Source organism: Zosterops lateralis (genome assembly GCF_965231275.1).
Source record: "Zosterops lateralis genome assembly, chromosome: 6".
NCBI lineage: Eukaryota > Metazoa > Chordata > Aves > Passeriformes > Zosteropidae > Zosterops > Zosterops lateralis.
Window position 1 is genome coordinate 25,141,917 of NC_139761.1, and position 14,692 is coordinate 25,156,608.

Genomic DNA, 14,692 nt, shown 5'->3' on the forward strand with positions numbered 1-14,692 from the left:
AGCGCGCATGCGCGGGGAGGCGGCGGGCGCGCGCCGATGGAGTGGGAGCGGAGGCTGCGGGCCCGCCTGGCCGCGCGCCCCCGTGAGTGCCCGGGCCGGGAGCGGGCGGGGGGGGGAGCGCCCCGGGGGGACCGCGGCCACCGGCGGGGCCAGCGCCCAGCTCCGCCCTGCTGCCGTAATTCGCCGTGCCCGGGCTGCCGCAGGGGCCCGGCGGGTCCCGGAGCCGCCCTGCGGAGAAACAAACTCTCGTCGGTCAGAGGCCGGCGGGCGGGAGCGGGGGGAGCCGTGAGGGCCGCGCTGCCCGCACACGCCCCCCGGCGGCCGGGGCTGAGGGCGCTGTGCCCGCGGGGAGCGCAGCCACGGCCCCCAGCCGGCACCGAAAGGCGGTTTGAGGTGCGGCTCTGTCAGGCATCCCCGTGTAGCTGCAGGGACTGCAGACCTTGCGGTGAATGGGGCGTGTGGGGTCACTGACAGAGGTGCTGTGCGCCTACTCAAAATACTTATGCGACATACTCTTATGCAATTTATGTGGTTGGTCTGTGCTCCACTCATTGCCACCCCATATTTGTGTTACTAAACAGCACAACCGGATAAGCCTCAGTATTAACTCTATTTTTCAAGCCCCTCGTTACGTTAGAACTCTGTTTGGAGTACAGCATGAACATTCTTTTCTGTGTCAATCAGCCAAAAAGAGTGAACAAGAGCTAAAGGATGAAGAAATGGAATTGTTCACAAAATATTACATGGAATGGAAAGGAGGGAAAAAAAGTGACAATTTATCATATGCAAATATACCACGATTTTACTACAGGGTAAGTGAAATATCCAGATAAACTTTTAACAAGAGGCTATTACGTCTTATGAAAAACGTTATGCTCACTTACAGGGACTCTGCAGCTTCAGAAGTTAGAGTAGATTGAAATCTGAGTGATGTGAATTGCTTAGTCTAATTGTTTTGTACAATTGTGGATTTCAGCTGTTTTAAATAATAACTGAGAATCTTATCAGAGTCAGTGAAGTGTTTTGCTAATCAGGCTGCTTGGTAAAGATAAGTTCTCTTTCAGAGACACTGAACGTTCTACCTAAATTTTGACATACCAATGTTACACATGTGTATCTTCTGGTTCCTGTTCAGACATGGTGGGATGCTGCCTCATTCACATGGTGGGTCATTGGTCTTGCAGACCACAGATAGATCTATTGCTTGGATCATCTGTCAGAAATGCTTGGTCCAGCAACTTAGCTGTGAGATGAACCAGACTGGGATGGCAGCACATCTTGGTATTGCTGGTACTCATCACTTGACCACTCAGCTGCTGTCAAACCTCTCATGGTCACATATTCCTTAAGGCCTCACATTTCTGCCAGTTAAGTTCTCAAGTATCGATGTTTCACCTGATGGATACGAATGCAACTCTCCTAAGTTTCAGTGATGCTGTACTGCTTGGCACATAAATACTGGCAGAACTTTCACATCAGGTGTTCTTTCGTCTTATTTGTTGGCCAAAACAAGTCTAGTAGACATTCATGCTTTGGAGAGTCAGGTGTACCACAGAATAGAATGTGCTGCTTCTGCAAAGTAAAACACAGCAGTAAATGTCTCTTATGTGTGAGCCCTCATATCTCAAGACCATGGAAAAGTCTTGATAGATTATAAGGTATGAGGTACTTCTCTGTCTGTCCTGTTAAAGATGTCCTGCTTTAAGTAAGTGCTTCATTATTGAAATGGTTTGAGACAGTGTGCAAGTGATATCCCTTGTACCAGAAGCAAGTTTGGTAGACTGGCTATTTTCTGTCAAGCAAACAACTTCAATCAGAGCATGTGATTCAAGACTACTTAAGAGTACGTGCTGGATGTGTAGTTTTTAAATGGTACTGTGCAGAAAATTAAAATGCCACAATGTTTCCAGCTGCCAGCTGAAGATGAAATCTTGCTTCAGAAATTAAGAGAAGAATCTAGAGCTGTCTTTCTGCAAAGAAAAAGTAGAGAACTGCTGGATAATGAAGAGCTTCAGGTAGGAAAGTAATTTCTGTATGTCTCGTAATGGCTTCTGGATAGATTTAGATTGTCTCCTGTCAGAGTTTGGTGATTTCCTGTGTGCCCACAGAATCTTGTGGTAAGATGCTTTGTATTTGGGCACACAGTACTTGGTAAAGCTGAAGTGCTGCTGAGCCTTGGGCTGGTAATGCCAGTGTGAAGCTTCTTTGTTGTGATGTATTTGAGGACTGAATTGATGGCTTCTGGCTTTCCAGCATTTTGCAATGATTTCCCTTGGTGGGCCCAGACAATGAAATAAGTTCTGTTTATGTATCACTGAGAGAGACTCCTAAGATGGTTAATTTTGTTGCACTGCAAAGATAAAAGGGGTGTGACCCTAGAAATGCCGGGGGGGCGGGAGGGTGTGCATGTGTTCAGTAGCATGTGGGGCAATGGAAATAGAACACACTCACTTTTCTGGCTGAACTGACCATGTGTCCTCGTGAACTGAGAGAACCTTGCATCCAGCCCACTGTTTTGCTGAGTTTCTTAAACACTGTATCTTAAGCACAATGACATCTCTAAAGAGATATCTTAACCGAATATAAATACCTTTTAAGAATCTATGGTTTCTACTGGACAAACATCAGACATCACCAATGATTGGGGAAGAAGCAATGATTAATTATGAGAACTTCCTGAAAGTTGGTGAAAAAGCTGGACCAAAATGCAAGTAAGGCTTTCTCTTTTGTATGTGCTAATTTTGACTGAACCTAAGTGCTACTGTAACTTCCAGTTGCTAAAATAGGTGGGAACAGTTTAATTGTGCAAAAAAGTCGTATCCATGTAGTTACTGATGGACTGGTTACTTTACATCCTTGCAAAGGTGTGCTCTGTGATAACTTGTAATAGAGGTACCTAAAAGAATGGTAGTGCATCCTTTTGAAGAAGAAATTTTCATCAGCCTGAACATTTTTAGATGTTAGTGCTCAGCAAGCAGCATGTTATGTAAATGAACTAGAAATGGTGTCTCCAGTGATATTGCCCAGCCTTCCCTACTGTCTTCTGCTGCAGAATTTCCTACCGGATGTGTACAGCGTGCAGTGAGTGAATGGTCCTTCTTTATGCTCCTGTTGGAGATGGCTCTCCATGAAGCTTGGTGATGAGCTTTGTGCAGAAGCAAATTATTTGTCAGTACTGGCAGTTTCTTTTATGTGCATATTGTTGTAGAAGATTGGAAGCTACCAAACGTAGTGTACTAAAGAGAAATTAAATAAAAGCTCTCAAAAGTTAGACATCACTGAAGAGTCTCATGAGCAGAAAAGGCAGCTGCTTTTTATTGAGTTTGCTGTTGCTACTTGGTAGGATTCCACCTGATGAGTGTAATGCAGCATATTAACACATTCCATGTTAAAACATTATTTTACAGGATCTGTAAATTTCAAATACTGTAAATGGATCTGTCAATGCAGCGTCATTAGATGCATAGAAGTAGCTTTGTGTTTATGTTTTACAGGCAATTCTTTACAGCGAAGATCTTTGCTAAATTGCTCCATAATGATCCATATGGGAGAATATCTATCATGCAGTTTTTCAATTATGTCATGCGAAAAGGTTAGTGGATGCTTCTTCTTTGTTAGAAGTTGTTTCATTTTAAGGCTGTTTTCAGCTTTATTAGTTACTTGATGTTCCCTTCAACAGCAGTGAGATCTGCCCTTAACTGCAAATGCTGTTTTTCTTGAGGCTTGAGATTTTTTACTCATCACTAGAAGGTGGGAGTCCATCATACCTCTGAAATCCACCTCTCCCCGGCCACAGATACACTTGATCTGTTTGTTATATATATTGTCATTCTGATTTCCTTTATTCACACAATACTGTGAAGTGCAAAACAATACAGTTCCATGGCAGGTGTGATCTTACCACTGTGCTTGGGCAGACAGCTTTGTTTGCTGTTTGTCCTTCTACACAGTGGTGCTGTCTATGTTTTCTGTTTGTCAAATATGTCAGTATGTTTCTGTGCTTGTCACCATATTTTCAGCTATTTTTTATTATAAATATCCACTTGGGCTGAAAAAGGCCTCTTTTTTAAAAAAATTGTATTAGATATTTTTTAAAAACACTGGGCTGACTAGCAGAAAGGAAGATTGCCTCATTATCTTTTGCTCTCGCTCCTGTGTTCTTTGATCTGCCAAAGCCTTCGGGAGAGCAGAACAGCACCTTTCTCTGAGCAGCTCAGCCTGCTTAACTTAAAATCTTGTGGTGCAAGGGATGAGAAATGTGTTGAACAGGAAACATGATATGCAGGTATGCACAGTATGCAAGAAATGAGTAATAGACCCATTTTCAACAACAAACCCAAAAGCTACGGGATAGGAGACTTGTGGCAAAATCTGTTAGGATTGTATGCCTTTCAAAAAGGCCCACCCTGATTCTTTCAGAGAATTCTTTCATCTGAAAGGTTCTTTCAGAGCTTTGTTTCACCCAGAAGTTTTGAGTCTTGTGTATTTAGGATGATGGCTTTTTTCTAAGCAAACAAACAAAACAACAATACAAAAAAATGCTGCCACCACCAAATCACTTCATGTGTGATGCATTTACCTTTAAACTTAAGCCAACAATGAAACATCCTCACTGTATAATATCTGCCATCTGAGTGACACTTAGCCCACCACAAGAAACACTTACCTTGAAGAGTCAATGTTATAAAGGACAGCTCATATTGCATAAGAGGAACTTTTGAACTGTTTCTTCAGAAAATGGGAGTTAAATTAACTGTTGAGTATGTGAATAATAGTTTTTATTAATCTAATCTATACTCCATCACTGTTACAGTGCTTTAGCAGTGGTCTCAAGTACATTGTCCTGTAGATTGTCCAATTAATGTGTGTTTCATTACAAAAATAGATGCTTGTGTGATTCCAATTCTCATCTTGTAACTCAGAAGTGAGGTCCTGACCTTTGGCTGTAGCTGCAGTGTCTGGTGCTACACAAGGAGGTGTAGCAATCTATCTGTATATGACATTGTGCAGGTGTTTAATGCAGTGAAAATGCATTGCTACATGTTTCTAAATCAGTGAGAGAGAACAAATCCATATGATTCCATATGAGCAGCTGTGTGTGCTTGGAAAGCCTGGGCTGCATCAAAGGAAGGGTGGCCAGCAGGTGAAGGGAGATGGTTCTCCCCCTCTGCTCTTGAGACCCCACCTGGAGTCAGGAAAGATGTGAGCCTCTCCTGTGAGCACAGGCTGAGACAGTTGGGTTGTCCAGCTGGAGAAGGCTCTGGTGGAGCCCTCATTGTGGACTTTCAGTACTTTAAGGGAGCATATGAAATGGAGAGAGAGTGACTTCTTACCCAAGCAGATAGTGATAGGACAAGGGAAAACAGTTTTATATTAAAAGAGTAAACATTTAGAGTAGATGCTAGGAATAAATACTTTACTCAGAGGGTGGTGAGGCACTGGAACAGATTGTCCAGAGAAGTGGTGGATGCGCCATCCCTGGAAGTGTTCAAGGCCAGGTTGGATGGGGCTTTAATCAATTTGATCTAGTGGGTGGCATCCCTGCCTGTGGCAGGGGGAGGCTGGAACTAGGTGAACTTTAAAGTTGCTTCTAATCCTGGCCATTCTATGATACACCAAATAAAATGTGGTATCTGCTCAGCCATTTTTCACATCTAGTTACTGTAAGGCAGTCATGGCAATGGTGTATATTTGTATTATAAATAGTACGTATTTATGAAGTGTATAGTTGTAGTACATTGGGAGTGACTCTTACACATTTAGAGACTGAAACAATATCTCTAACTGGATGACATGGCTTTGCCTAAAGCTTAGAAAAATGGGAAGAGGCACTTAAAATCCAGCTGTGCCTTGGGGCCTCTAAAATAACTTCAAATTTTGGCAAGAACTCAAAAGCTCCATAGGTTTCTTGCATTGTAATTCTGTTTTCTGTTTCACAGTATGGCTTCATCAGACAAGAATAGGTCTCAGTTTATATGATGTGGCAGGACAAGGCTACCTCAGAGAATCAGTAAGTAAATTCTTGATTAACGTAATGACTCTCTTTAATCAAATGACAGAGCATCAGAAAGATCCCAATTTTTTTTCTAGTCTTGTCTTGTAAAAGCTTATAACATAGATTCAGGATAGGCACATTTGTTTGGACAAATTGCAATTCATGTATTCAAGAGATGTGGTGGTGAGAGTGGTGCTAGCCTTTTAAACTTATGGGTAATTTTCTGAAAAAAGAATTGTCTCTACGAAGATTTCATGTCATTAGCACTTTACCAGATTTAGTAGGATATGGTAAAAATCACAAATTATTCTTCAGTGAATTATTCTGTTCTAAAAGGAGGTAATATTATAAAATAAATAAAAATGTCCTAGTTACCACTCAAATAAAAAAGAATTAGTGAAGAATATTCAGCAATGAGATAATCCAATCAGGAGTTATGCTCCTGATATTTGAAAAATGTACAGTTGAATGCATTTATATTTACATACAAATATAATGTACTTGGTTAAATTCTGCTTTATTAATAGATTGTTTTGGTTAAATTCTGCTTTATTAATAGATTGTTTCAGCCCTAGAATCATATGTGCCTGTATATGATCTGGGATTTCTTGCACAGAGACAGAAGGGGTTTTTTTTTACCTGCTTTCATGCTCTTTTCTGCAATGTTGCAGGACTGTATTTTTAACAAAATACACTTGAAAGCCAGGGAGGAATATAGCCAACATGGAACAATAGTAACATTTAATGCTTGTTTTCTTTTCTTTCTTAATTCTGCAGGATTTAGAAAACTATATTCTGGAACTTATCCCTACTTTGCCACAACTGGATGGCTTAGAAAAATCTTTTTACTCCTTCTATGTCTGCACAGCAGTTAGAAAGTTCTTCTTCTTTCTGGATCCTCTCAGAACAGGTAGGTCTGTTAAAATGTTTCCACTGAAGCTACTTGTGTTTTCAAAGCAATATATAGTTGTCCTGGTAGGCTTTTGCTCAGCATTGAAGATTGATCTCCACTGAAGACCATGACTTTTTATTGTGAATCTAATGATCTACTTTTACAGCTAATGAATTTCTGTGAGATACCTATCAGCTGAGGTACTGTAGAGTTATCTCATAGAAACTGACAAATTAGATCTTGTTTCATCATAATGAGCCATTAGCAATAGCTAATTTTATACATGTTTAGGGTGAATAGAAAACAGCAACCAACAACACAACTGATGTCAGAATATCCACAAAGCTCAGGGAATGCTCAGGAATGGTTAGAGTGATGTGCTTTACTTGTGGTTAAATCTGTGTGCACCATGTAGACCCACTAGAAAAGGTCTGCTAATGCTTGTTTCAAGTGTAGCTCCCTCCTATGCCCTCAATTTTAGTCACAAACTAGATGTGTTTTCGAGGTCCAGCTGTGCCCCTTATAAAGGTCAGAATTGTGTGGGAGCAGCCTCTGACAGAGGTAATTACAAACCTTTGGAGAGGGGGGTGGGAAGTAACAACGCCGTTATTTTGCACAGCTGTTAGCACAGTGTCTGTGCACCAGTCAGAGCTGCACCAGCAGAAGTGCATTCTGCCACCTTAGCTTTGTGTCACAGCTGTAGCTTTGAAGATGTAAGACTATCATGTCACTTAGGAGACTATTATTTCATCAAATGTTTTAAGCATGCTTTCTTTGCATTCCTCTTTTACATCTTGAGTTGATGTTGAACACTCACATTTATTTTAATCTAGTTTTCTGACATGTAAGGCTTCCTGCCAATATCAGGCTAATTTTGTCCAGTCATTTTAAAAGGTATTTTATTTTATCTCTGAAATTAGAGCCTTATCTTTGATGTTCAATATGGGTTTTGTGTAGCTTTTATTTCTTAAAAAGGCATCTTTTTCTGCTCCAAATACTTCTTTCTTAAGGAGAACCACCTAAATGAGAATAGTCAAATGGATATGTTGGCTGAGCAGCAGTTAAAATATATTTTCTTTTCTTGTTGCAGGGAAGATAAAGATACAAGACATTTTAGCTTGCAGCTTCCTGGATGATCTACTGGAGGTAAAGGTCTTTAACATATACTGTTACTGTATTTTAATTTACCCTTTCTGAATTCTAACTTTATGTTTCACTTAGTTAAGGGATGAAGAACTTTCTAAAGAAAGTCAGGAAACAAATTGGTTTTCTGCTCCTTCTGCATTAAGAGTTTATGGTAGGTTCCTTTATATGTCAACACTTTTCCTCTTTCTGGTATGGATTAGTCACATTACTACTGCTATTTTTCCTCTGCTTTTGTCATGTTAAATCCTCCTGCTAACTTGTCTTTTCAAATCCTGTATCCACCCTTTGAGTTCATCTTCCTGACTTTATTTATAAATTTGGTTCTCCACTGTTGCTCTTTATCATGGTTTTATAATCTGTCACCTAGTTGCACAAGGTACAGGATTCCTCTGTAACCTTCTCTTCTGGCTGTATTCATGTCTTTGCATCATATTTAGCACTTTTTTAATGTTTACAGCCTATCTGTATAAAATAATATGCTCTTAGCATTCTGCTCCTCTCTCAATATCCACAGCTATTAATTTAGATTAGAACTGCTAACACCTCATTATGGGAACCCCACTTCCTCTCCCTCCATGTTCTGTGCTTATTTCTGATGTTTTATGAATATTACTGTGGATCTAGTAAATTCTCACTTAACTCTGCTAATTTTATTATGGAAATTAGAAAAGTTAGCATTTCAATGTGGGTTTTTTTCTCTGTTTTCTCAGTCCTTTTCTGATAGAGGTATATTATGGTTTGCTTTCTTTATCTCCTTAGGTCAGTACTTGAACCTTGATAAAGATCACAATGGCATGCTCAGCAAAGAGGAACTGTCCCGATATGGAACAGGGACTCTGACCAACATATTTTTGGATCGTGTCTTTCAGGAATGTTTAACTTATGATGGTGAAATGGTAATTACATATTTTCCCTTTGTCCACAGCATAACATCTTTGGCTTACTCTGAGTTGAGAAATGTCTAATCTTTAAAACAAAGAGTAGCTTGAGGTAAAGTAACTTTTTTTTATCATCATGCACAGAAATGACCATGCAACATATTATAAAGTTAATTTTCTTAAGAGCAAGGTGATTGGGAAACCAAGAATCCATACTAATGAAAAAGAAAAATGTGATACTTATTTGGAATGTTAACTAATGTTTCTAGGATGTAATTTGCCAAACCACTGTCTCTGGTCTAAGGATTATACACTTAACTGGCCATATAGTTCACTGGTTGGTAACAGTAGGCTTACTGCCACTAGACACTTAATTCATGTTTATAAAAACATTTTATATGTTTTTTCTTCAGTAGTTGGGTATGTTCAGCAGTTTAAAGATAAATTAAGCATTGTTTAAAAGTACATATGTGCCATGTTTCATTTGGATTTATGCTTGGATTGCTCTTTTGCCTCTAAAATGGCAGGATTTCCCATTATCAGCAGTCATTAAAAAGTAACTTTTCTGTGCACATTCGTGGTAGCAGCCATTTTCTATTTCATGTTGTCTTTTTCAGAAAATAAACTGATCCCCTACAATGAAATAGCTGCCAATTATAGAGTTCCTGCTTGCAAAATCAATTTAGAAAGAAGACTATAATAAACATGATTGTATCTACTTCTAGGACTATAAAACCTACCTGGACTTTGTGCTTGCATTAGAAAACAGAAAGGAGCCTGCAGCTCTGCAATATATTTTCAAACTGCTTGATATAGAGAACAAAGGACACCTGAATGTCTTTTCCCTTAATTATTTCTTTAGGGTAAGTCTCTTTATACAAGTAGGCCATTTTCTGTGTTTATAGTGTTATAGCCTATGTGCTTCTGCATGCAGATCTGCAGGAAATCACTTTAAATTACCAATAGCCACAGGCAAGCTAGTAACGACTTCTAAAATTTAATTTTTTTTTAAGACAAAAATTGGAAAGGTTTCAAAAGGTATTTTCAGTAGTTTATCTGCAGTTGAAATTAACTGTTTGATTTTAAGTAGGAAAAATATTTTCTATTGATTTGGGTTTTTTTTTAAATTTAAAATTGTCCTAAAATTGCATGATGATTACCTATTAAAATCTTTTATGATGGTTCTAATTGATTACTGCCTATGGCTTTAATTTCAACTGTAATCCTAAAATTCACTAAAAGAAATGAAGATAATGAAATTTATTGATAGGCCTATACGGCTGTGGGATTTTTCATTCAGTGCTATACTTGCAAGAAGCTTCTTGAATTTTTCATAGCCTGCATTTGTATCTGTTGCTTCCAAGCTTAAATTTTAGTTGCTGTTAAAATTAACTTAAGATTTTACAATCTTCCTCCAAACTGTGGTTTGTGTGTGATGAGGTTTTTGTTGTTTTGTTTTGTTTTGTTTTCTTCTGACTAGTGATGATTTTGATTTGGAAAGGGAGCAGGTGTTTTGTTGTTTTGTCGTGTTTTTCTCATAGATACCTGAGAGGTCTTGGGAAGAGAAGTGCTATGCAGTAAAACAGTATTTTTGCTGTGGATGGTTTTAGCTGAGTTATGAGCTTGATGCTTTATTCATGTACAGGATTCCCTCAGTATCTATTCAGACTCAGGGACAAGCATCCCAAATTTCATTATATGGATCTTTGTGTAATAACTGTGGAAATAAATAATGTCATTGCACTTAGCTGTATGCTTCAAGGATGAGGAACAAGGTATGTACTTCATTGAGTCAGTAAAGCATCCAGGCATGATCTTAGATCCACCTTATTTCTGTATTGTAACAAGTCTCCTTTTGGACATGGAACGTTCTAAGATTGCCTTGAAGTCAGAGCAGTTCCTCTTGACTCTGGGAATGATTGCTTTTCTGCTAGCATTAAGTGTGAATAGGTCTGCACCTACAGAGGCTGTGCTGGCAAAGCTGTGCTGACAAGGCTGTGCAGCTTGTGCTAGTGAAACAGTTTTGCTCATAGCTGTTACTTGCAGATTTGGTGATGCAGGTGTTTAAATAGTACCATATGAAAATAATTGATTTGTCGTTCTGGTGATTAGCAATTTTCCTTCTCTTTCCCTAGCCTGTATTTCATACTGTGTCAGAAATGTAACCTTATGGTTCAAGTGTATTAATATCTTCAGTTTTGAGGGTTGAGGGATAATATGTGAATTGCCCAAACACTGGTCATAATGAAAGTGAGATTTGTTTGAACATAGAGATGTGTATCACTGATAATACCTTAACTCACCCCTGCCTCACATGTGGAAGAAAAATGATTGCAAGCTGTACCATGAATGCTTTGTTAGAGGGCAATACAGCTTAAGATGCAGAAGCATCTAATAACTTTCATAGTGTCAGTATTATACTGCACTAGCCATTCCTAACTTTTCTTTTTTCTAGGCTATTCAGGAACAAATGAAAATTCATGGACAAGAACCAGTTTCTTTTCAGGATGTCAAGGTTAGCTTTACCAAATGGAGTACTGGTGTAAAATCTTTGAACAAGCATTTCATAATTTAATTATGTTATGTCATAATTTCTAGGTTGCTGTATATTTACTTAGAGAGTAATAGAAATGAGCTGACTTGTCCTACTCATAGGTTTGAAAATGACTTTCTAGTCAGCAGTTGCTCGGTAAAATAACTGATATGTTCTAGCAGTTTCTTTAATAATAGACAAACTACCTGTTAAATACATGTTGATGTTTCTTGTATTTGAAAGTACTTGTAAGTCCATTTTACAGTTCTGGGGATCATTCCTTGGGGGATGGGAGCAGGCTGGTGACTTAAACAACCTATAAAACTTATTACTGCCTCCTGTATATTTAGCAGTTTTAGTACTTTAAAAATAAAGTATAAGAGCTTCTACAAAACTTAGCTCATACAAGTGAACTGAGTTTCATTTTGCCCCTTTGAGGCTGAAGCCTCCCCAGAAAAGCAAATTCTTTCTTGAGATGTGGGAGCTAAGGACACTGCTCTGAACTGTAGCCAGTCAGTGTACTTTGTATCTTAAATGCTTTGGGGCTTGATAGCTGCTTTTTGTAAATTGGTGTGGGTGGCCCTAGTTACCCAAAGATCATTCTGTGTATGGTATGAAATAGCCATTATTCTGCTCATTAATGTGTGAGGCCTTTTCTCCCAATTTTGACGTGTCTTTCATAGGATGAAATCTTTGATATGGTGAAGCCCAAGGACCCTTACAAAATCTCCCTTCAAGACTTGATCAATAGCAGCCAAGGAGACACTGTTACCAGCATTTTAATTGACCTGAATGGGTTCTGGACCTACGAGAACAGAGAGGTCCTTGTGGCCAGTGACAATGACAACGCTGCTGATGTCGATGATACGTGACTTCGAATGGGAGCAGGGTGTATCCATAGAGATCTCAATCTGATGGGCCAACTGTTGGAAGCTGGAACTGTTGGAAACATTCATTATCTGAATCAATTCCTCTTCCATTTTACTTTTCTCCCTTCCTCCTTTGCCCCTACATATGATATAAAATGTGGTACATATGCAAATCACAGAACTAATTTCTGAAACCAAAAAAGCAAGTGTTGGTTAAGAGGCAAAAATTACCTTTTTTTTTTTAATAAATATTTTCGGACTTTTCTCATGTGTACCAAGCTCTGTTCTTATTTAAATACCTTATTCTAAGTGTGAATTTACCCTGAAAGTAAGAATGTGGTTCTTGGTATCTTCAGCACTGGCCTGTATCCACTCAGCCATTCCAAGCTTCCCACTCCATTCTGCATGTTTTCCTCTAATGGCAGCACTGTTGAGCAAAATGTGGAGGCAAAAGTTTTCAGTAAGAAGAATTTAGGTCTTTTTCTTCTATGCATGACCAGCTTTAAGTGTGTAACAGGAAGAATAAGTAAATTATTGAACTGGATAGCTACCTAATTTTAGGAGGTTCATTAACAAAATAAAACTGCACTAGCTTTAGATCTAGTTAAAACTATTCCAAACAGCTGTACAGAGGCTTTCTCCAAGTTAACCTCTTGTGCAAGTATTTTATGTAATCTATCTTAATTGTACAACTGAGCTACAGCAGTAGTTAAAGCTGTGAAACTCTTAATCCTTAAGAAAGGCACAGGAATGTTTCAACTTTCAGACAGAATTACAATAGGTCTAGGCCAGGTGTGTTCACAATCCTGCATTATTTATTAGTTTGAGGTAGTGCTGAACACAGTACTACATGAGAGTCTAAGGAAGTGGTGAGGGTAAAATCATATTTTGAATGCTGGTGCCTGAATATTCAACTAGGATGAGTGACTTGGTAAAGATGAAAACAGGCATAGAGTTTCAAAGACCACACAGTTTTAAAGGAAAATCCATAGCCAACTTCCAGTTCAAAAATTATATTAAATATAAAATAACCAATTAATGCATTTACAGAAAAACCAATATGAAAGTAACCACTTTCATACTGTTTGCAAAATGAAGGATTAAGTTAAGGCACAGTGAGTAATACAGTATTTTATACAAAGAAGGCAGTGAGAGCATTTGTTATCCAACAAATAGTAGGAAAGGAGGTAAAAAAACCAACTAACGTTAATTTATTGGAAGAAAAGCAAAGTATCCTTCAGCTGTCAAGGTATTACTCAAGCTATCTGAGGTTTCCTTTCTTTGATACTATAAGAGCTCCTAACAAGCTGGTTTTCTGTGTTTTCCCCAGGTGTTGAATCAAGCTCTCCCTTGCAGATGTTCAGGGCTAAGGAGTGATTTTACACTCTAGTCAGCACCCTCTGTCTTACAATTCAGAAAAGGCAAAGAATGGAGTATCAAAACAGATGGGCTAGAGCTGATGATTGAATCCTCCTTCTTAGATTTTCTGTAGTGCTGGAGAGCTACAGACAGATGAGAGGAAGAGTTTTTGCTGTACAGGACATTAGTTCAGGAGAGAGTCATTTGAAATATGTAATTAATTCCAGAAACTAAGAGCCAAGTTACCTGGCCTGTGGTGTTACATCAGGCTCCTTAGTTGGCAGTGGGAGCAAGGCCAGGGATACATCATCATACCCAACAACCCAATTTCATTGTGGACTTTTTTTAACTTTCTTTTTAGAAATCTTAAGGACAGAGGTCATCTTCTACATGGTAACTAGTGCAGGTTCTCTGCTTCTTTACCTACAACAGCTGTCCACCAAAAATGACTGGGGCAATGACATCTGATTGTTGCAAAGTAAACCATTCACCGTTTACAAGCTACAGGTGCAATAGTCATTGCAGTAAAATAGCCTTAATTGGTATTACATGTGGAGCTACCTGCACTTCATTTAAACAAAACCAAAAATTTCTATTGTTGCAAGTGCAGTATCACAACACATTATATTTATTTAAGAGAAGGAAAGAGTCTTAAGTTTGGTTTTGTCATTTCTGGTTATTTATGTATTCTGTGCTAACAAGATGAAAACCATCTGCAGTGGCACATCCCTTACTGGCAATTTAACATTCAACACATACTTTGTTCAGGTTACTCAAGTACACAGACTTGGGTAATCAATGTCCAAAACAGTTCATAGTTCTAGACTGGTACTACACAGAGTGTCTAATGCACTTAATATTTAAGACTTTAGTTTCTTTCCCAGGACCACTGAGAGCATGCATTCAAGCACATGGGTCTCTTAATTCTTGGGCTTGGAGTGAGAACATCCTACACTGATACTAATACTGAACTTTGCTACAGCACTGAATAGAGCAGCTGAGCACTATTAGCCTCAAAGA

General features: G+C 38.9%; 2 protein-coding genes across 2 annotated transcripts in view; one reads left to right on the top strand and one right to left on the bottom strand.

The window, feature by feature from the left end:
* Nucleotides 1-320, bottom strand: part of PSMA6 (proteasome 20S subunit alpha 6) — a 52,128-nt gene extending 51,808 nt beyond the window's left edge. The window contains exon 1 of the mRNA XM_083863577.1: nt 317-320. The gene's annotated coding sequence lies outside the window, so the exon portion shown is untranslated. The remainder of the gene's footprint in view (nt 1-316) is intronic.
* On the top strand, nt 18-12,577 carry PPP2R3C (protein phosphatase 2 regulatory subunit B''gamma). The gene is made up of 13 exons (XM_083863575.1): nt 18-82; nt 685-812; nt 1,911-2,015; nt 2,599-2,711; nt 3,495-3,592; nt 5,940-6,010; nt 6,773-6,905; nt 7,978-8,033; nt 8,109-8,184; nt 8,793-8,929; nt 9,637-9,774; nt 11,367-11,426; nt 12,128-12,577. Exons 1-13 carry the CDS (start codon nt 37-39, stop codon nt 12,314-12,316), a joined length of 1,350 nt encoding a protein of 449 aa, XP_083719701.1. The 5' UTR covers nt 18-36; the 3' UTR covers nt 12,317-12,577.
* The last annotated feature ends 2,115 nt before the right edge of the window (nt 12,578-14,692 follow it).